The sequence below is a fragment of the Sinohyriopsis cumingii genome, chromosome 8 (assembly GCF_028554795.1).
Source record: "Sinohyriopsis cumingii isolate HCF-2022 chromosome 8, ASM2855479v2, whole genome shotgun sequence".
Lineage (NCBI taxonomy): Eukaryota > Metazoa > Mollusca > Bivalvia > Unionida > Unionidae > Sinohyriopsis > Sinohyriopsis cumingii.
This window is the reverse complement of record NC_142968.1, coordinates 92887962-92911444: the sequence shown is the minus strand read 5'-3', so window position 1 is coordinate 92911444 and position 23483 is coordinate 92887962. Positions and strand designations below refer to the sequence as shown.

Genomic DNA, 23483 nt, shown 5'->3' with positions numbered 1-23483 from the left:
ATGTCTGAATGTGTGGTCATGTAGTGTCATTCCAGATTGTATTTTTTCATAACAGAAACACCAAATCCGCAGATTAAGCAAACGGGTTTACCACTACAACTAGGCACAAACATAAATTTCTCCGTCCAATCTGCGTTGAATTCACGACAAGCAACGTCCTCACATTTTCGCTTATTAGCATTGTTTGATTCTACGTTAGCCACGTTCATGCTTATCAGTTTTAACGGTAAATTTTTATTTGAAAAATCTAATTTCAACACCAAACTGCAGACTACTAAACAGTTGTAACAGATGACATCATGGCTTCTTGCACACTCTGATTGGTCGACAAGGCTGGGAAAAGGGAATTTCCAAACGTTTCATTCGCTAACTCAGCAGGCGTATTCGATAATTATATCTGAGCACAACAACTACGCGCAGAGCGAATTATCGAACACCGACGGTGCTCCGAGTGCTCGACCAAAATGACAGACTTCTTAGACTTAGAAATAACATTCTAGACTCTAGAATACTGTAGATATCGCATTATTGTAACTTTCGTCTAGTTATTATTTATTTATTTGAATGTCAATAAATGTTTGAAATTATTGAAATACATTATAGTAAATATAGAGGCCTCGCGGGCCACTTTCTGAGAGCTGACGGGTCACAAGTTGCCCACGGGCCGTGGTTTGGGAACCTCTGCTCTAGACTATAACAGTTTGGTAATCATTTAACAGCTTAGTGTGTACACATTAACCTTCATATGTTTAATGCACCCGTTCCAATGACTGCTGGAACAGTTCCAATCCCCAGCAGACAGGTTCTTACTGGTTTCTGTAATGCATGGATAGAATGCAAACAAATACCATTTTTGTTTTGTTTTTCTTCTTCTTTCTTTCATTTTTTTAAAAACAGATATTTTTCTTAACCACTATTAAAATTACATGTATATTAAAGAAAAGTGAGCACTAATTACAGACCTACCAACCCTTATAACTTTACCATAAGTCTGATGAAAATGACTTGTAAAATATTGACTTACAGAATAAAAGCAAAAATTATGGAAATATGATTGTTGCAGTAAAATGAGGATAATTGGTGTATGTTTGATTAGGATCCAGTTTTCCTACTAGATATGGTGGAGTTGGTCTGGGAACCAGGTTAAGTTTACTGGACTACCTCAGATACTTTAAGTTGCACATATTTTTTGTGCAAAACATCTTTATAGTCAAAACTGTTGCTTATCAAATTTGCACGAAAATGGCATCTAACAAGTGATACATGTTCAAGATGAATTGGAAAATAAGCCTATCAAAAGTGTTAATAGTACAGATGAATGAAAAGGAATATTAGAATTTGTGGGTATAAAAAGCAAAGAAGGGCAACAGTGTTTTAGTATAATTTCTGAACTTTACAAAATAAATATTTTGATTTTCCAGCTTTACAATAGCAGTATGTTATTTTGTTACACCTTACTGAAACTTGAAGCAAAAAATGAATTGCCTTTTTGTAAGGGTGTGTAGGTCTGTAATTATGGCTAACCCAGGCAATAAGGTAGAGCATCTCTAAGTAATAAGTTTGCTAGCACACACTCATATTGGTTTAAAGCAGGTTTCAGAAATGAGTTATATACCCAACTTCAGATTGTGATTCTCTAAACTCACTGACCTAAACCACCTTTTTCTTTACCCTATAGGTGCTGCTTACTCTAGATGATGATATAATACTTAAAAGAAGAGACACAATACCCGTCTTTTAATCTACAAGACATGTATAGACGTTATGTTGTACAAGACCTCATACAACAGGTTACCAGTTATGACTTGATGGACACAGAATACATACATTTAATTAGACACTGCAATAATAGATGCTGCTGTAACGGAATACTATGATAAAAAACAAATTCAAGAAGATATTACAGAAGAAAGTAGTGAATAAAGTGCCAGACACCACCAGCCTGTGACAAGCTGTCATATTAACTATTTACACAGTTAATCTGAATGGTCCAAGTGTAACAGGGCAATTCATTACAAAACCTAAATAGGCCTTTCTCTGATTTTTAGACTGTAATAATTAGTTGACGTGATTGATGGAATTGAGGAGGCTGATGCACATCAGCGAAGTTAATGGACAAACGGACGGAGTGAATCCCTCATGTATTCTAACCCAGGTTTGTTTCTATGAAAAAGAGTATTCAGAGATATAATTTCAATATTGGTGAGGGAGAAAGTACGACAGAAAGGTCTAAGAATAGAATGACAGGGAAGAAAAGGAAAGATAGCTCATTTCTTTAAAGTCAAGTTATTACTGACTGAAATCAAGAGGCAAAGATTAAATTCCAGTTAAAATTATAAGGTTTATTTAAAGTAAATAATTAGTTAAATAAGCAGTTACAATGAAGGATATGTTTTTGATAGGTGGCAAATTCGGAAAGTATAAATTAGTTTGATAATTTATTATAATTAATGGGGCCACACTGAATTTCTTGCCATCTTGTACACCAAACAGATGATTATATTGTCTCATTAGAGTAAATCTTCAGGCGAACTGGTCTGATCGAATGCCAAACAATGGTGACTGTACTAAATCAGTATCAACAACCGCAAAGAGTGATTCTGCCTGACCCAACAGAGACCGGTTGAAAAGCATATATTGTTATGTATATTTGATTTAAATATATCTGATTTAATATATATTTATTTCAATTTAATTTTTTGTCAGTTTTTTTAAAAAATAGTATTTTTCATTGCATGATAATGTAAATGTATTCACTAGAGATGATATTTGTTCAGAATATAGTTTGACCTTGACTGTTAGTTTATAAACACCAGATGTTGATCTAAATCTTGAGCTTGTTTCAGAATTTGTGTCAACCATTGTAAACAAATTCTATTTTATTTTATAATACTTGGTTGTTTTCAAGGTCATGATGGGGCTTTGTCTTTAAGATGTAAACAATTTTTTTAATTTTTTATTTCTTGGAGTAAAATGATTGGTTTTCATCAGGGTCACACTGGGTAAACGTGATCTGTAACAAGCACTTGCCTTCTATAACCTTCGAGAAGATGATCACGTGACCCCTTGTTTACGTTAATAATATGATATAACCCATGTTTTGGAGAGTTAATTTCAGTAGAAGCTGGGCTGTTAGACTGTTAGTTTTATGTTGTGCTGCATACATGCCAACCCCTGGCAAGGAAAAAGTGTAATCCAATTGAACAAAAGGAGTAATCCAGGGAAAAAAAGAGTAATCCACATATAACATGATAAAAATTAAATGAGCATATATATACAGAATGATTTATTTATCCCTCTGGAATTTTAAAGAACCAATATTCCTTTCATAACCTGACAAAGAAGAAGAAATTTATATCTTACAGTTATTGGGTCTTTTAGCTAGGAAATAAGATGAAAAAATCAACTCTGTCCATATGAAGTACATTGTCAGGTAGAGTGGAGTGCCAGCTTAATACTTCTTGAGTTCTTCTAATTTATCAGCAGCTTTTCCTGCAGCAGTGTGCATCATATGACAAAGACAACCTGATATGTACAATGATGGAGACATTATTCAAAACACAGAATGCAACTCCTTTATGAATTCCAGTCATCACTGATGCAGTATCAGGTTAAAAACCCATACAGTTCTGCCAACTTAAGTTTATTCAAAGTATTATCAGACAATAAATTTTAAAAATTCTACAGTGGAATCAAATGTTAATTCTGGTAACGAACACTCTAACTTTGCCCTTTTCATTGTCAAAGTCTCACACAGACCGGTTACAACTTATTGTCACAATCACTACTCCTATCTGTTGCAATACTAAATGGTCTAATTTTCATGGCATCTGCAATTTTAAGTGAAGTATCTTCTGCTAAACACCTAACAGTATTAGATGACTTTGTTCTTGCATGTGCATATTTTCTGCAATTTTGGAATCAGGAAACATCTGTCTGAACAAAGGACCAATGTAGTCTTCTACTGCTAGAGGTTGTCTGTGTTTTATTAAGAACTCGGTAGATAACGCATCTGCATTTTTAAAATTAGTGTCCACAATTTAGTTCTGCTGTATAAAAAGAAGTAACCTCAGTACTGGAGTTAGTAAATGAGCTAATTCAAGGTTTCTTGTTTTACCACTATGACCAATATTAAAATCCTTTCCACGCAGCCATGTAAGGTGCATGAAGATTACTGGAATGGAACGTTGTATTGTGTAATTCATGTATTCATCTCTGAATCAATTTTTCATCTTTTCCTAATCAATAAATATATTAGAAAAATATTTTTGCTTTAACATGCATCGACTAAAATATATAAGACTTTACTTTTAGCACCAAATACCTACAGACTGGTTCTGTTCTGAATTAGAACAAAGAATCTGCGAGCAAAGATTAAAAGTTAGAAAACCAGTCTGTTCCTTAAATAGAAACCATAGTCAAAAGTTCAAAGTAGAGACAAGCATGTTTCTTGAAGTAGGACAACTGCTATAAATAGAACATAATACTGTTAGGAAAGTACATGCAAGTCTTCAGACAAGCGTACTCTAATGGCATGGTTACATAGAAGCCGTCTTTTCTAGAATACGGTCTGTGGAATTTATGGAATGTTAATAAAAATGAGAAAACAAATTATTAATTTTTTGGGAGGGGGATATATCAAAACGCGTAATCCAAATACAGTTAATCATAATGTGTAATTTGGTGGAAAAAAGGTAGAATGGTTGGCATGCATGGTGCTGTTTGGAGTTATTTCAAATTAATTGGTTTGGAATTATTTCAAATTACTTACATTCAAAAGGATTAATTTTTTTATTATTCTGGAAAATACGTGTTCTTATGTAATATTGTGGAACAAGAACAGTTTTTTATAAAAATTTATTTAGCTATCAGAAACCGGAGTGATAATTTTTGTTTCTACAAGGAACTGTAGACTTAAACACTACAGATTGCAGCATATGTCATCATCTTCCATCTTGGATTCTTTGTTGGGATTCGAACTCGAAATCATTTGAACATTTTGTTATTAGGACTACTAAAAATTTAATCCAGGATTATTTTTGGATTTTTTTAGATTTGATTTTGTAAAACCATAAATTCATATTTTTTATCATTTTTACAGAATTTATACAGGGAAATAAATTATTGTAATTTTTTCAAAGCTTGTTGTTTTCACTCTTTCTTGTATTACTGTTTATTCGAGCCTAAACACATGACATAAGAATACAAAATTAAATGTATACAATCCCCATAACTGGACTATCTAACATGTGCAGAAAGGGGACACGTGCACTGACCAGTAAAAATGGTCTAACATAAACAGAGCCAGAGTAAACACTTCCTATAGAAAACGGGGGGGGGGGGTAAATTTTGAATTCAGTGTAAATAAGTCCTAAATGAACCACATTGTATATTAAAGAAATACTTCAAGTAAATTTATATATTAAATTTCCATCCACCATCTCTGGAGTAATAAGTAGAACAAACAACACAGACCCTAACCTGCAAATGCATGATGCAATGGCAGATCAGGTCTTTGTTGTCTGCAGTTGCACCTGACTTATAAGTGAGTAGACAGAACTAGAACAGTTCCCTTCATTTGTCTGTTTTGGGGACTTTTTTGCTTTGGAGGTACATTGCCTCTCCAATAATGGTCGTACTGAATAAATCATTTCTTAGATTTTGCTCTTGAGATGGATTTAGTGGTAACTAGGCATAGAAGTCAAGAAAACCCAAATGTTCAAGACTGGTTTTAGGAACTGCTTCTTTCTCACAATGCATGCAGAGATCAAGAAATGTGCCTTCTGTAAAGGATATTTGAGGCATTTCACCCATAAGGTGAAAATGTACTTACCAAGGCATGCATGGGTATTAAGTCAAAAATAGGTCTGAGATGTTCACATGCAGGTACATTATATATTGGTAAACAACATAGTATCACACTGTTAGTTGTCACAACCCATGCATATGTATATTTCCTTGTTAATTTCATATCTCATTAACAAGAAGGTTCGACTGTGTAAACTGTATGGTTTTTTAGTATACAAGTGATGCACATGGTTAACTTTGTGTACAATACTATAATTTATTTAATTTCCTATTTAAGTTTTTTTACCCCTTCACATTTGTATACATCCTCTGCTTGCAGCGAAGTGTTTTGATTTGGTCCTGTCTATCTGTCCCAGACAGCTTGTTAGCAAGATTGTGTGAAAAACAGGCCATTACAGCAGTATTTGAATATTTTCCAGTTCCTTAAATTGTGTACTATGCCATCACCGCTTGCAGCGGCAGCATTTTTGTGAGTTAGACATGTCAGTCTGCCCATCCATATGTCTCTATAAAGATGTTAGCATGATTAAACAAAACACTTAAGAAAAACAAATGAAATTTTGCATGTATGAATGCATATATAGATGACCTGATTAGATTTCATGTCAATATGTAAGTGTCAGCCAAGAGGCAAAGCATATCATGCTATTGCCATACATCTCTCTGTTCCATGTTTTGTTTCTGCACAATAACTAAATTTCTATAACATTTATCATTACAAAACTTTAAAGAAACCTACTGGTCTCATATGTACAAGGTCAGACACAGGGTTTTAAAACTTGTAAACTGTTTCCACACAACTCAGCCTGTATGCTTTAATCAAACTCTGTCAATGGCTTGTTTTTGAAATAAGACGAGTATTAATTATAGGGTCAAAAGGTAAAAATTTTAGTTGTTTTTTTTTTTCACAATAGATTAAATTCTTTATCATGTACTTAGACCAAACATTTTGGATGGCACGAATTTGAGACAAAGAAGACACCTATTGATTTTTGGGTCAAAAAGTCAAATATACCAATGTCACAAAGACTGAAAGAAGGTAAAACAATTTCCATGAAACTACTTAATTTCTCAACTGCATTGCTTGACTAAACTTTATAGATGGGTTGCAGTTTAGACAAGGAATATTTTGTAGACTAAAAGGTGAAAAAATCAAAGGACTCAACAAAAAGAACAGCTTTCACAAAATAATTTATGTCCATTGCCCAAAACATTGTGGATGGCCTGCATTGGAGACCAGAAATGAACTTTTTTGGACTTGTCCATTTTCTTTATGAAACCTTTTTTCATGACTAAGTAAAAACAATATGATGTAGACTTGCGAACTTTGGTTCGGCATATTTGTATGTATATGTAATTGACCTATTTAGAATTTTGGGTCAGAAGGTCAACAGTGACTATCACAGAGTGAACGAAGAAAAATGATTTCCACAAAATGACTCAAGTTCTGTGTCAGTTACTTTGACCAACTTTTTGGGATGGACTGCATTTCAGACCAAATTTTTTAAAAATATAAAGTATCCAAGTAATGGAAGAGGATTTGTACATAAAATAAGTATATAGTACTGTTTACTACATGGCACAGGCACAAAAGTTTTGGTTTATGGTATTCCTGTTATAAATTATTTTTATTTTTTATTTTTTTTACTTGAACTTTGGTATGCATATCTGTAGTGGGGCATACATTTTTCTTTTTAAATACATTACCCAATTATAATACCTTGTGCTACAACACAAATCCAGGCCTTTAGACAGCTCTACTCCATTTGCATGGAAGCACCTTTTGACGTTTCTACTCCATTTGCATGGAAGCGCCTTTTTATGTCTGCTGTAAACATCGGCCATTTTTAGCAGGTTTTCGTAGTGCCACCTTCGGGGAAAAACCTACTATTAGATACCTCATTCATTGCTGTAAATGACCATTACGTCAGATCACATGGTCGCTGTTTATGCTCTGGTAGAAACCTGCTATTTAAAGTATCTGGGTTGTATTCTCCACTCTCCAAAATAGAGGTTGCGGATTTCGTTCAGTACTTTTCATGATTAGAATTACAACCTTGAAAGATGCAATAACTTAGGTAAAGGCTTACTCTTAAATTTTTCCATACATAATAGAAGTGTACCAAAAATGTAAAATGGTTAAAATTGGTGTTAAACATAGCATACACTACACTGCTTAACAGTTAACAGGCAGGCCTAAGTGTATGGAGTTGAACAGGTAACAGGTGTTCTATTTATAGTGCACTGCACTGGGTAACTTAGCTACATATGTATCGGAGGGCTAAAAAGCCATACACTCTGTGAGTTGATGCACAATGTTGTGGCTATGGGCTCTAATTTTATATCTAGCAATCTTTCAACAGGCAGAATACAGTGTCTCTTCTCCCACTCCTAATCCCACAGGACATGTGTGAGTCTGTTTCTAGAATGACCCATTTCTTTACAGAGCTGCCCAACATACTCTAGCCAATGCTGTACAGCAGCTATGAACTTAAAACTGGCGGAACAAGATGTAATGCTCAGGTTGACAAAGATCTGCAAACAAGCCACCAAGGAGACCAATTGCCCTCCCTCAGTCTCAACTACAGCAGAGAGATTTCAAGCCAGTCAACAAGAAGATCACAGGGATGCCCCTAGGACACCAGCTACTGGGAAGCATTCCTATCAAATCTACAACTGTCAAAAACTACACTTATCCACTTCTCAAGCAACACTGTACAAGTGGCAGAGAGAGGGCAATTTTTTTCACCAGCATTTCTCTCACCAAGTGCCTCAAGATCGCAAGAAATAAATCATCTTCATTCTGCCTTTATCTAGAGATGCTGCCAGGCCATTGGATTGCAGATTTCTTGCAAAAAAATCATTAGTCACACAAATTCTCAAAACCAATTGGAAAAAGGTCACACAAATTATTTGTGGCCCTGCAATTTGTTGTACTCAATGCACGGGTTGTTTTATTTCATGTTATTAAAGACAGAAATTGAAAATAGCTGATTATCAAATTAAGTATTGGTCATCCATTTTGCTGGGTGATTCCAATCAAGCAGTACTAACATAATTTAGCGTTTGAATAAAAGCATCTGTACGATTGAGATCTGTTGCCCTTTTTGCAGAAACTAAGGGTTATGATTAAATTGTTTCCTAGAGGGGTATAACAAATTGATCCATTGATCAGCCATAACTGAATTGTATTGAACCTAATAAGGAGTTTTATGACTGTCAAAATGGAAGATAACCAATTTCTTTTTGGTAAGATCATCTTCTACAGTCAGTGCTACAGAACAAGCGGAAAGCTCTCATATTCCAATGTGAACAGAATATGTTGCACAAACCAATGACACAGAAATGGTTGGTATCTCATCCATATCAGGTGGAACCAGAGGCTGAGAAAAAGTGAAGAAAAGGAATCGAAATTCCAAGACACTGTTCTTCAATGGCTGCAGCCTTGATCGAATAAAGCATAGCAACAAATGTGACCCTACAAGAGATATGTCCTAGGGACAGCATGATCGAGTGGTTGAAAAATCTGTTTGAATAAAACATGAGACCAGTTCCTTAATTTGTTTAAATTGGTCAAAATTGCAGTGGTTCTCCAATTACAAACAGCAGATTGTAGTGAGGGGATTTAGTTCACAATAGATTTCACTCTGCTCTTAACATCAGAAACAGTGAATAAACTGAGGAGTTTTCAGATACAAGGAGGTCATACAGGCCATTTCCTGTTCTCCGAGGCTTTGAAGTAGCAGAGTGATAAGAAGCAGAGAAGAATATTCACCAGTACAGCAAAGTAAATAAGGTATGCAGACACTTTATATATTTTTTGTCAACGAAGTGATATAAAGTCATTAAATGCTCATCTTAAATTAGTTATGCATATACCTTATAATAATATTGTCACTCATCAGCTCCCATTCAGCATTGTCCCCTGATTCTTTTGCTGTCGAATGGGGCAAGATATTCCATGACTAACTATGGACTTGATAGTGCACCTCTTCCTTTGTCCAGGGTTCCCTTATCTACAAACTTTGCACTGTTCAGTCTGTCATCAGCCTAAGTGTGCTCAGTTCATTTGTGCCCCTTGGATAAAGATCAAGATGCCACAATGGTTTCTAAATGCTCTCCAGGAGGAAGACTACATAATCAGTGTGACTCTTAAGATGTGTATCTTCACATCCTAATTCATACAGCTTTTAGAAAGTTCCTGCAATTCACATACAAAGTCACAATTTACCAGTTCTTGGCAGTCCCAGTTTGACTTGGCATCAGTCCCTGGGGTTTCACCTGATTGATTGACCAGGGAATTGCCCATGTCTGGACCACTTCCACGGTGGCAACATCAACTACATAGGCTACATTCTATAAAAGCTTCGGGTGAGTTATATCTTGGAGCAAGACATGATATCCCTTTTGCTCTCCTTCTCAGCTTTGTTTCTTGTCAACAAAGACAAATCTGACCTTGTACCATCTCAACATTTTGATCATCATCCAGTAAAAAAAAGTACGTCTCCCTCAGGAGTGACATTGAAAATTAATACAGTAGTGGCTTCTGTGCTTATCTGGGATAATCTACCTGCCCAAGAATTGCTTTGGTGCTGGGTTTGCTCAGTGCAACAGTGGACTTCTAAGTCCCAGGTTGTATATTTATGTGCCCATTACAAATGATTCTGTTGTCCAACTGAAATCTTGTTACTTGCCCATTGGACCAACTTCTCACAATCTTCACAAATGTGATGTTCCATCTCAGAAGATGGGGAAATCTTACTTGGCTCACATCAGGAATACCTGTACTGTACAACCTCCAGATATCACAGTCTGTATGAATGGGAGTACAGGAGGCTGAGGGCACACTTCTTTCCAGTGTTCCAGGAAACCAGTGGAGCATGGGCCCCTGTATTACATAACATTCTTGAGATGAAAGCCATTTCAAAAGCTTTTCAATGGTGACAGGAGGATCAGTAAGGGAAGGGATTTCTCATTCTGTCCAAAATATCTACTGTGGTGAATGGTCTCAAACAGCAAGGTGGTACAAAGTCCCTAGACCTTTGCGTTCTTGTTCGGGATTTTCTAAAGTGGCCTCATCAATGACAAATCCACAGATTGATCATACTCCAGGCCAACTAAATTTAGCTGACTCAGTGTCCTGGAAGAATCAACTAATACAATCATGATGGTCTCCTCATCCCTCGGTTTTCACTCAAACATGTGCCCAGTGGCATCAACCAATGGTGGACCTATCCCAGCCTATGACTCACCAGTCCTGGATCCAAAGGCCTGGGTAGTTGATAACCTTTCTATAGATTGGAAATGCCTGGACTTGTATGCTTACCCTCCAACACCTCAGATTCCAAAGGTGATGCAGAAAGCAAGAGAATTAAATTGTCACCTCATCCTGATTGCTTCACTCAAAATGGGATAAATCTTGGATCAACAACCTTATCAATCTCACAATAGAAATCTCAAGGAAAATCAAGATAACCCCACATCTGTTCAAGCTACCTTAGCAGTAGGTGTTTCATCCAAACCCAAAATTGCTGAACCTACACATCTGGATTTTATCTAACAAGCCCTCAGGAACAAGCAGTCTAATGGTGGAGAAATCACTCAAGCAAGATGGCCCTGCACTTTAAAAGCTTAAGAAGGCAAATGGAAAATATTCACACATTGGTGTGCCCAAGAATACATTATACCACAGCAGGCAAATAGCTTCCTACTATGACTCTTTGACAAGAAACAGCTAGCAACATACACAATCAAAGGCTGCCATTTCACAATCACCCAGCATCATCATGGAAGAGATGATATAGGACAAAACAAGGACCTGTCTGATCTTCTATCCAATTTTTATTACACATGTCCAAAGACAATGGCTCTTTGTCCAAAGTGGAATCATCTCACATGGGTATTAATCTGGCTGAACAAGACACCATTTGAATTTGTTTCACCACTCATACAAGACCTGCTACCTCACTGCATGACAGACAGAATGGGACACTACAGCTCATGATCGCCACCATTCATTGGGAATCAGACTTTTGTAATGAAATTCCTGTCTGTTGTGAAAACTTAATCTGAAGGTCAACTACTTGACCCAATGTGAGCTCTGAAGTGGTACTTAAGCAATTGCATCAAGATAGATTATGCCTTTTCTTACCCCTCACATGGAACAACATATCAACACAGACACTTGATTATGCCTTTTCTTACCCCTCACAGAAGGAAAGAACAACATATCAACACAGACACTTGATTATGCCTTTTCTTACCCCTCACAGAAGGAAAGAACAACATTTCAACACAAACACTTGATTATGCCTTTTCTTACCCCTCACAGAAGGAAAGAACAACATATCAATACAGATACTTGATTATGCCTTTTCTTACCCCTCACAGAAGGAAAGAACAACATATCAACACAGACACTTGATTATGCCTTTTTCTTACCCCTCACAGAAGGAAAGAACAACATATCAACACAGACACTTGATTATGCCTTTTCTTACCCCTCACAGAAGGAAAGAACAACATTTCAACACAGACACTTGATTATGCCTTTTCTTACCCCTCACAGAAGGAAAGAACAACATATCAACACAGACACTTGATTATGCCTTTTCTTACCCCTCATAGAAGGAAAGAACAACATATCAACACAGACACTTGATTATGCCTTTTCTTACCCCTCACAGAAGGAAAGAACAACATATCAACACAGACACTTGATTATGCCTTTTTCTTACCCCTCACAGAAGGAAAGAACAACATATCAACACAGACACTTTTGTCCTGGATAAAGTGGGTTATTGATTCTGCAAATTGACAAATAACCATGACTGAATCTGCTTTATGTCTCGGCTCACAAAGTTAATGCAGTTGCCTCAAACACTGCATTTGAGCAAAACTGTTCCGTCATAATCCATACCATAGAATGAAGATATGAGTTCACTTAAGTTTTTATCTCAGAGATTTTCATCCCACAAGGCTCATCTGATGGGCCCTATAGCCTTCATGAAACAGGTTACCCTCCAAGATTGATCAACAGCTTCATAAGGTTGCAACCCTGCAACTTTTGCTGGATTTGGGGGGAGGAAAATTTTCCCCTATCAAAGCCACTACCCAACATATGGAGTCTATTCTCCAGTCAGCTGATTCATACTTTAAGGGATCAGAGATGATCTGTTTGGGCTAAGGTTAGGTATCTTCCTCCACCTTTTACCGATTCTTCTAAGGTAATATGAAGAAGACACAAATTGTTTATCGTAAAATATTCGTCTTCAATAATTCTTACCCAATCGTAACACGTATATGACCTACCCACCTCCTCAGTTACATCCATATAGAGAGCGTGCCATCTGCTAAAGTATTCACATGATTTGGCACCAATCCCTGTATCAACGGGAAATCACTCTAACTGCTGCCTAGGAAGGGAGATAACTTGTAGCTTTTTAGCTAAAAGATTTTAGTCTGGGAGGGTTGGATTTGTGAAGTAGTACTAGTTCAAAAATAATATGATTGGATAAGTATTATTGAAGAAACATTTTGCAAGAAAAACATTTTAAAAGTAACTTTTTAAACAAAAACCTAGTTAGCACAAAAGACTGGTTAGGACATTTTAGTAAATTCACTTGGGTAGGAAAATGAAATTGTACAGGTATATAAAATTTTATGTAGTAGAATTTTCAGCTTTTTTAGCACGTGTGAAATTGGACACTTTAGAACAAAACCCTTTTTAGCTAGTTTAAGTATTTACAAAAACCACAAGGTAAACAAGTGAAATCCATTAAGCATATTTGTATTTATATTTAGATAACCTAATTTGAATTTTCCGACCCAAAGTACCTTTTGTAACTTGTCCTTTTTATGAAAACTTTCATGTATGATTAACTAAAAACCACCTAATGTAAATTCATGAAACTGAATATATTTGTATTTATATGATTTGATCCGATTTTCAGGCCATTCCAGTAATTTTTCAACAGTTTAAACTTTCTTTCAACTTTCTTGGACTTTACAAAAACCTTATTAGCATGATTAAAAAAATTATTTCAGATATACATATATGTATAAAGGTGATAGCAAGGATTTTTCATGCAGCTATAGCAATATTAGAACATTTATTAAAAAATTAAATTTGATCCACATATCTGCAGCGAGGCATATGTATTTTACAAACACATTGTTATTTTCAATTTTTTGTGCAAATTATCTATAGTTTTAGACCTCATATCATGACCAAATTTTGTGGCTGACATGCACTTTAAGAAAAAACCTACTAATTTTGGTTGGAATTAATCAAAGATTAAAGTCACACTAACTCAAAGTTGTTTCTGCAAAAGAGCTTCATTTCCAGTAAATATATGCTTACAGAACTTCCTAGATTACTTGTGCTTGCAGCAAGAAGGAAAAAATGGAGTTTGAAGTCAAAGGTCAAATGTCATGGTGATTATGAGACAGACAAGCAAAATAGTTACTAACAATAACTTTAATACAACCATGTACCTAATGTAACCTTAAATTTATGTATGGCTTGCTTTTTATGGCAATGATGACAGACATAAATTTTGAGTTTAAAAGTTCTGAGGTAGAGTTCATAGTAACCCATTGAGGGAAATAACGGTCTCTATATTATAAACTGTGTTGTACACTATTCTCTTTCTACAAACATTGAATGGTTTAGGAACAAACTTATTGCTTATGGATTTAAAAAGAAGAAAAAATGTGTGCGACAAGTCAAGTTTGACTTGTTTCAGCAGCCTTTGTCAATTACATATGGGATTAAGAGGTCATGGTCACAGAAACTCTGAAAAAGGACATTTGGATTCTGATGGATACTTCTGCTTGTGTAATTAACAAACACAGGACAGGAGTATAATGATATATTAATATTGCTACTCATGACAACATATATACGCACATTTATGTACAAATTTCTTAATAAAGTTAATGTGATGAGTGGGTAATAGAACATCTTAGTATTTGAAATGAATTTTTATGTCATTTAAATGCAAATCATATACTGGTCATAAAATGAATTTTGTTAGATTGAGTTACTCCCAAACTGAATTTGATGTATTGTTTACATATAATGAAAAACAAATGCCATTTTAATGTTTGTTGATATATATTGTTTGATATTTTTATTATTTTTTTATTTGTATTATTGTATATAAGTATTGTAAGGTGATCGAATTATTCTGATGTTTTTAATACATTATATTTAAGTGGAAGTCTTTTGCTATGAACAATTATAATCTCACTTCATGTGTGAAAAACTGTAAATTCTTATAAAAATGTCTCATTAATTTCCTATTTTTATGCAACACTCAGAATTTTTTTAAATATCCAAATTGCTGATCAATGTAGAAATTTTACTCAAAATGTTCATTTGTTCAGTCTTATCTCCAGTATTGTTTCTAAGTCTTGTTTCAGTCACATATTTCTGTACACAAGCATGCATACTACCAGAATTAGGGCTAATTGGGAACCTGTATAACACAGGGGAATCACATTTCCTTTGCACCTGTGTAGTACTGTGCTGAGTCCCACTTTTGGCATGAACATGGGGATGTGGTTGCCCATCCAAAGTTGGTGGTTTCCTTTGGGATTTCCATTTCCACTATGAGAACCACATCCTACCAATATTTGAGCCATTGGGAATGCATTTCAGTCAGTGCAAACAACATTGAATGAAGATTACTGAAACCAGATTAAGGCCAATTTTTTTTCACCTGATAAAGCTTTTATATGCATTAGAGACTGGACCACAAATTTAAGTAAATACACTTGCACAGACAAGTGCTATCTAATCTGCAAACATACAAATGGGAGCTTATTGTTGTAATGTATAATATGACATGCAAAATCTGTGCCATCCTATAGTTTGGAAAAAACTATTGACCAAAAAAGGGACTGAAAATCCACAAGAGTTGCATTTGCAATAAAATGAGTGTGAAACAAAGAAATCACTAGAACTCAAATTGAAATTAAGTAGAATTCCCATACTGATTGAGTCTAACCTGTGTTTGACATAGTCAGTAGGAATGGTGCTAAATGGGAATTGGTTATAAATGAACAAATTTAACCTCCTCAGTGTGGTTTTTGTCCATTTTTTTAAAAAATGATTCATCAGTTCTTAACCATATGCAAATCTTTGGGACAGTTTTTAAGCCTTGTAAATTCTTCTGGACTCCTACATGAAATTTATAATTAATGGGGTTTTTTTTGAGTACCCTACTACATATTTCCTTTACTGTCTTCAACATACACAAGATTACCAGGAGTATAATTTTTCATATATATTGTATTTTTTTAACATCAGGGCTGTTCCATTTAAACATACATGGTACCCATGGAAGGCAGTTTTTTAAATAAAAAAGTACTTTGATTTCACAGAGTTTATATTAAAATGACAATAAAATTCTAAATTGCATTTATGGGTGAGTACCCCACCTTAAAAGTGCCTTCCTGGGTCCCATGTATGTTTCAATGGAATGGCCCTCATTGATGACATTTGAAATTTGGTTCTTCACATGGATAACACATTTATGCAGGTCACCATACCTTTATTTTTTTTAAAAAACTTTTGCCATTCCAACCCCCAGTGTGAAATGGACTTGTAGTAGTTCAAATATGTTGATGCTTTTTTGTTGTGTTTTTTTCTTGTTTTTTCTTTTTCTTCAGAATCAAAAGTTTTGAACTTTAAAAACTTGTATAGAGATCTGTATGTGATCAGACAGAGAGGGAGATGAAATAGAGGAAATAGCATGATAGAACATCAAGTATACACAAAGATATTAAAGCCCAAACTGGGTATTAAGAGACTGTTCAGTTTGTTGAAAATACATGCATTTTCTCTTTTTGTGATCAGTGAAATAGACTTCATTCCAATAGAGATGAGCTGATGATCATTTATATTTATAAGCAGGGTGAAATTAATAGAATGAATCATAAGTACTGCAGTGAATGGGTAAATTAAACCAGTGTCAAGCCAGAATGAGGCTTTTGCATAATTTGTAAGGTAGGAAATGTGTAGGAATATTGTTGATGTTGATAGTTACTATATAGAGAGTATGTATGTATGTATGTATATATGTATCAGAAGTTGTGATATTATTGTTGTTGCTGCATGTGTGGAATATTTATATGGGAGTATATGAATTGAAGTTTCTAGAACTCCCATTCCTGCCCTTTTAATGAGTGTGCAACTTTGGCATTCGGAGCGCAGTCTAGTGTCTCCAACTTCCCTATGACCAGCTCTCGCCGATGTCCACACATGCACTGATCCGTTCACAATGGATCAAACAGAATAATGTCTGGCTGCATGAGAAACCTGCCCAAAATTTGATTATCTTAGTTCTAATTGGAATAGGGGCCTCGAGTGGCTGAGTGGTTTAACGCGCTCTCTGTTACGGATCACTGCCATCTCACCTCTGTTTGCGTGGGTTCGAGTCTCGGATTCAGCCAATGTGGGTATGTGAGAAAGCTTGCCAGTAGCTTCTCGTGGGCTGGTGGTTCTTTCCGGGGTTTTCTCGGGTTCTTCCTCCACCATTAATACTGGCCGCCATGTATAGCCTATTGTGTGCTGAAAAATGGTGTTAAACCCTACAACAACAACAACAATCTAACTGGATACAGGTGGTCTCTTTGAAAATGGTCTGGGGTAGTATCACTGAGGTGTTATAATGTTGGGTTTCCGGCCTCTAAGCCTAAGCTGACCAGTGACATCACTATTAATTGCAAACAGAGTTTCTCGCCCTGTGGCAAGGTTCTTCAAAGGAAGTAACCGCAAATTTGACCGTAATGCAATGGCTAATTCATGGACAGGTAATTTCTTTGTTTCAGAATCGGTCTAAAGTCGTAATATTATATAACACATATTGACATTACCCAAAGTACTTTGAATTATGGGGCCCCGACTGGCCGAGTGGTCTAAAGCACTCACTGTTCCAGATCACTGCCATCTCACCTCTGTCTGCGTGGGTTCGAGTCCAAGGCTTGGCTAGCATGGGTACGTGGGAAAGCCTGCCAGTAGCTTCTCGTGGGTCGGTGGTTCTTCCCTGGGTTTTCCAGGGTTCTTCCTCCACCAGTTATACTGGCCGCTATGTATAGCCTATCTTGTGCTGAAAAATGGCATTAAACCCTAGAACAACAACAACTTTGAATTACGAATCCTATCAGAAGATATTTATAACATGAGGAAGAAATTTTTAACAAATTTTCTCAAAGTAACACCTTTGCTTGCAAATGAAGAAAACTTAAGTGATATGCTTTTAGTGTTTTCTTTAGCAACTGAAGAATAATGGATGCAATCCCAGTGCTTATAGCCATTGTTTTTATGTACTAGTCTGGTAGGTGTACTGCTTTTAGATAAGTGGGCACAAATGTCTAACTCTTCTGCCATACAATGCTGAACTTCTTAATATTTCTCAAAATCAACAAAAGCAGCATTTAAATTGGTCCAAATGGTTACACAATTTCAAACCGAGTAAACTTTTATGACAGAGGAGCCTGGTTGTGTTAACTGCATATTTTCAAGTAAGTTATCCTTTTCAGTAAGAGTGACCTCCTCTTCATGCATATGAGCACTCGGAGAACTAAACTCTCCAGACTTAGTCAAGTGCTGGTCTCTAGTCCTCTCAGCCAGTAAAAAGGTGAAAACAAACTGGAAGGACCAGAACAACCCTGGTTATAATTAGGGTAAAAAAATATATATATTTCAAGGTTTTAGAGTCACTCACCTGTGTCTTGAGTATAGGTAAAACATTCTTTAGATTACAATCAAATTTTAATTTGTTATTGTTCATTGTGTTAAAAAAAGAAAGCATACTAAGTGTCTGGAAAATGCATGTACTATTGAAAAATATTAATGGTGAAAATATGGTGTCCTGAAATTAGAGGGTATGGATCCCTTCCAGTCTATACAAAAAGTCAATAAAATGTTAACATAAAGCCAGGTCTTTGTTGTAATATTTAACAGTTTTGTCATCATCATGAGTAGAGTTTTGAATGGCACCACGATTAACAGGAAGCAGCTTTCATTGTTAGGGGTATGTCAGCATGTTTTGTTTTGTAATTTCATGTTTTTTGTTTTTGTAATCTTTGTTTTTGTGCTGTATAATATTGTAAAGCAGTTAGAGCTTCTAAAGATTAGGCACTGTACTAAGTTTTCATTATTATTATTGCATTTTACTGCAACTCCATCCTCATTCAGTAGGCACTGTACTAAGTCCTCATTATTATTATTGCATCTTACTGCAACTTCATCCTCATTCAGTAGGCACTGTACTAAGTCCTCATTATTATTATTACATCTTACTGCAACTTCATCCTCATTCAGTAGGCACTGTACTAAGTCCTCATTATTAGTATTACCCCCTACTGCAACTCCATCCTCATTCAGTAGACTGTACTAAGTCCTCATTATTATTACATCTTACTGCAACTCCATCCTCATTCAGTAAGCACTGTACTAAGTTTTCATTATTATTATTACATCTTACTGCAACTTCATCCTCATTCAGTAAGCACTGTACTAAGTTTTCATTATTATTATTACATCTTACTGCAACTTCATCCTCATTCAGTAGGCTCTGTACTAAGTCCTCATTATTATTATTACATCTTACTGCAACTCCATCCTCATTCAGTAGACACTGTACTAAGTCCTCATTATTATTACATCTTACTGCAACTCCATCCTCATTCAGTAAGCACTGTACTAAGTTTTCATTATTATTATTACATCCTACTGCAACTCCATCCTCATTCAGTAGGCACTGTACTAAGTTTTCATTATTATTATTACATCATACTGCAACTTCATCCTCATTCCGTTGTTGTTGTTGTATGTTTTAATGCCATTTTTCAGCACAAGATAGGCTATACATGGCGGCCAGTATTAATGGTGGAGGAAGAACCCAGGAAATCCCCGGAAAGAACCACCGACCCTCGAGAAGCTAATGGCAAGCTTTCTCACATACCCACATTGGCCGAATCCGAGACTCGAACCTACACAGACAGAGGTGAGATGGCAGTGATCCGTAACGGAGAGCGCTTTAGACCACTCGGCCACTCAGGGCCCCTCCTCATTCAGTAGGCACTGTACTAAGTCCTCATTATTAGTATTACCCCCTACTGCAACTCCATCCTCATTCAGTAGACTCTGTACTAAGTCCTCATTATTGTTACATCCTACTACAACTCCATCCTCATTCAGTAGACACAGTACTAAGTCCTCGTTATTGTTATTATCATTATTACATCCTACTGCAACTCCATCCTCATTCAGCAGATTCAGTGTATGCAAGGATGTCATCTAAATCTGAATTGAACACTTTGTGTCAAATTCATTGTGGATCTGCTAATTGTATGCATTAGTATGAAAGTAGTCATTTGTTCCACTTATTTTTTTTAGCTATGCCTGACTCCAAATAAAAAAAAGTGTTAGTATTCTTCCTTTGTCCACTACTGTTCAATTAGGCTAGAGGAGAGTGACTCATCAACTGTAAATACCATATATTACTGTCAAATTTTACATGACATAGGTTTATATTTGTGTGACTTCAATAATTCATTGTGTCCAGCTCCTGGGCTGGTGCTTTGATAATGGGCATTTATCTAGCCAGTATCATTCATGGACCTACAGTGCTGTTGGTCAGGTTGAAGTTCATGGACAAAATGCAATATCAGATGCAACACCATTGACTGGCATTGTTTTATCAGCTGCTCACTAAAAGAACCACTTCTTTTCTTTGACCATTCTGCTGTTGTCACTAGTTTCTCCATCAATCAAGGAACTTTCATGTTGCTGCTTTTGAATGGTATAGATTCTTCCATTCTGTATTTAGTGCAGGGCATCACATTCAACCAGGTATCCATGAAGCATGATAACTCTTTTTTTTCCAATCAAAGCTGCTGTCATTTATGTCAGTATTGTCACAGCTGAAGATTACAAGATATCCCCAAAATAAGAAAGTGTCAGTATACCTGTTGTATATATTTTTATAGCTAATAATGTGTTCAACAAAATGAAAGAACTGAAAAAGGTCTTTCAATTGAGTATCTTCACTTAGTGTTCACAGTGAAACTTGCTTTTTTGGGGAGTGAGGAAAAGGACAGTAGGTTAATACCTTCTACATGTCACATTATACACCAAATCCTGATCAATCATGGGAGCACAATTACATGTTCTTCTTTCTGTATTATTCCATTCTATTCTGCTGCTCCTCAAGAAGGATCCATTCCTGATTATATTAATTGACAAACATCAAAAGGCTGCCAGGAACACAAGATATTGCTTCCTCTTGGCTGATGTGAAACCCTCAGATGGCAGGTTTGGGCCACTGTGTTACAATATCAACAACAGGGAAATATAAACCAGCTGGTAAGTCATCATAATAAATTTTAAGACATTTTGATTGCAATGATCTCTGCCAGTTTTTGGGCTTGGAACATGTTCAAAAGTTGATTGGCATGTATAGTATGTATTATGAAATGTTTAGTTGCTCATTATCATGCATTCTTACAAATAGCTAGCATTTTCTTCATTATTACACTATCCATAGAGTACATTACCCTATAGATTATAACACCTTATAATAAAATACATTACCAGAATGCATATAATTTTACTTTTAAATAATGAACAGGGATCCATGACTAGAACCACCTTATAAATGGAGTGCTGTATTCATAAATGAGTCTGTCAATGACAGCTATCTCACTCAGGTCACATTATCTATTCCTTATTTGTCAAAGTACTAGCACTGTATGCTTTTGTTCATGAAGAAAACTAAGTCATAGCAACATAGGTCCTCCTCTTGTTTGTGGTTTGCTTTTATCCCTTCAAACTGTTCAGAAGATATCAGGTGGTATGTTGTGTTTTTTGTTGTTGGGGGGGAACACAATTTCTCAGTGCAACATACATGGCAGCCAGTATAATTGATGGAGGAAGAACCCAGAAAAATCCCAGTAAGAACAACTGACCCACAGGAAGCTACTGGCAAACTTTATCTTATACCTACAGTGGCTGAGCCCGAAACTCAAACCCACATGGACAGAAGTGAAATAGCAGTGGCTGGTAAAGGAGAGCACTCTAGACCATTTGGCCACCCAGGGTCTAGACCACTTGGCCACCCAGGGGCCTATATTATTATTGTCATTCTAAGGCAGTAAGATCATTTACATTTAATCCGCACAGTATCTCATAACACTTTGAAGATTTGTTTGCAATTCATCTTTACAAGTATCATCCAGGCAAAATATGTATGCCTCCCATGTGAATCTTGTAAAGTAAAATACTGTATATACCAATGTGTCAGTCAATCCATCTTTAAAGAACACAGTCACTCAGATCTGTTGGACTCATCTTATAAGCTAGTATATAGAGTATAAAGCAATGGGTCTGAAGTTGTATTTGTATTTAGACAACTTATCCTACTATTACATACTACAGCATTTGAGTTGTTGTACTGGGTAAAATGGCAAAGCTATTAAAATTGCTTTCATTTTTTCCTGTATTGAATACAGAAAAGCTCTTTTGGCAGTCACTAGATTTTTTCAAATATTTTTTTTCCACATTGAAAAAATAAACAACATTTGTCTCATGTACCGCTTCCCTTAATGTTGACAGCAATAGAACTCACTTCCCCAGTTTTAACTTTGGTGATCCCAACAAATGATGCATTTTATTAACTCAGTAGGTCTTTACTTTTCAGATTAAAAAATGACTCCACAGTTACTAAAAAGCCTGATATGACTATTTTAACTACATGTACCACTAAGAAGCAGTACGTTTTATAGGAAAGAACAGAAGTAAATGATATTTACATACATGTTGTGCACCAAATGATGAACTTGTAGTAAAAGTCATACAGGTCATGTATGTGCATTTACTCATCTTAAATATAATTTGTTGTTTTAAAATATAATACTAATTTTGTTTAACCAAAGTCTATTCAAGCCTGATTATTGAAGGCTCTGCACCGTAACTGTCATAAATAGACTTCCAGACTAAAAGCATTGATGGACTTTTACAATGATGGCTAGGTACTGAACTTGGACAAGAAAAGAGCATGTCAGGTCTAATCATCACAATAGTGGTTAGCATGAATTTATTTATTATCATGCACAGATTTCAGTGTGACATTACAATGTGCAACAATCAATCAAGATCCTACTGGATCACACCTTTAGTTTGATCTTCTCCAAACTGTCTGCATACTTTAACATTGAGCTGTTATATGAACTTCTCGGGTTGTGTAATATAGCCCTTCCAAATCAATATGGATGTAAGAGGATCTAAATAAAGTGAAGAACTGCCATTTAAAGGTATGTAGAATACAATTATAAAAAACTACAACCATTACTGAAATAAGTAGAAATGAATGACCACATGATCTATAGGGTTATAACTACAGCAATTGTCACATAGAAAGTTTTTAAATGTTGGCGATGATAGGTTTGACTATATTTTACCCCAGCTTGTCTGTATATCTATGTAAGCTCTTCTTGCCTACATATCATGCTTTCACCATGAAGTTGTAAAACTCTTTTTAAAAAATCCAGTGAAGTTTTATCATGAGCAATAGTACTGAAGGTATAATAATAACAATAGTTATCCCTCATTATAACATGATATGCGGGAGGGGGCTTAGCTTTCAAGCACATTACGTACCAAA

The 23483-nt window shown here is 35.7% G+C and overlaps 1 protein-coding gene across 1 annotated transcript in view; it reads left to right on the top strand.

Moving 5' to 3' along the window:
* Positions 1 to 22409, top strand: part of LOC149794152 (SID1 transmembrane family member 1-like) — a 156399-nt gene extending 133990 nt beyond the window's left edge. The window contains exon 23 of the mRNA XM_089968233.1: positions 1679 to 22409. Within this exon, the coding sequence (XP_089824359.1) occupies positions 1679 to 1741 (63 nt within the window). The 3' untranslated portion in view covers positions 1742 to 22409. The remainder of the gene's footprint in view (positions 1 to 1678) is intronic.
* Positions 22410 to 23483: the final 1074 nt, after the last annotated feature.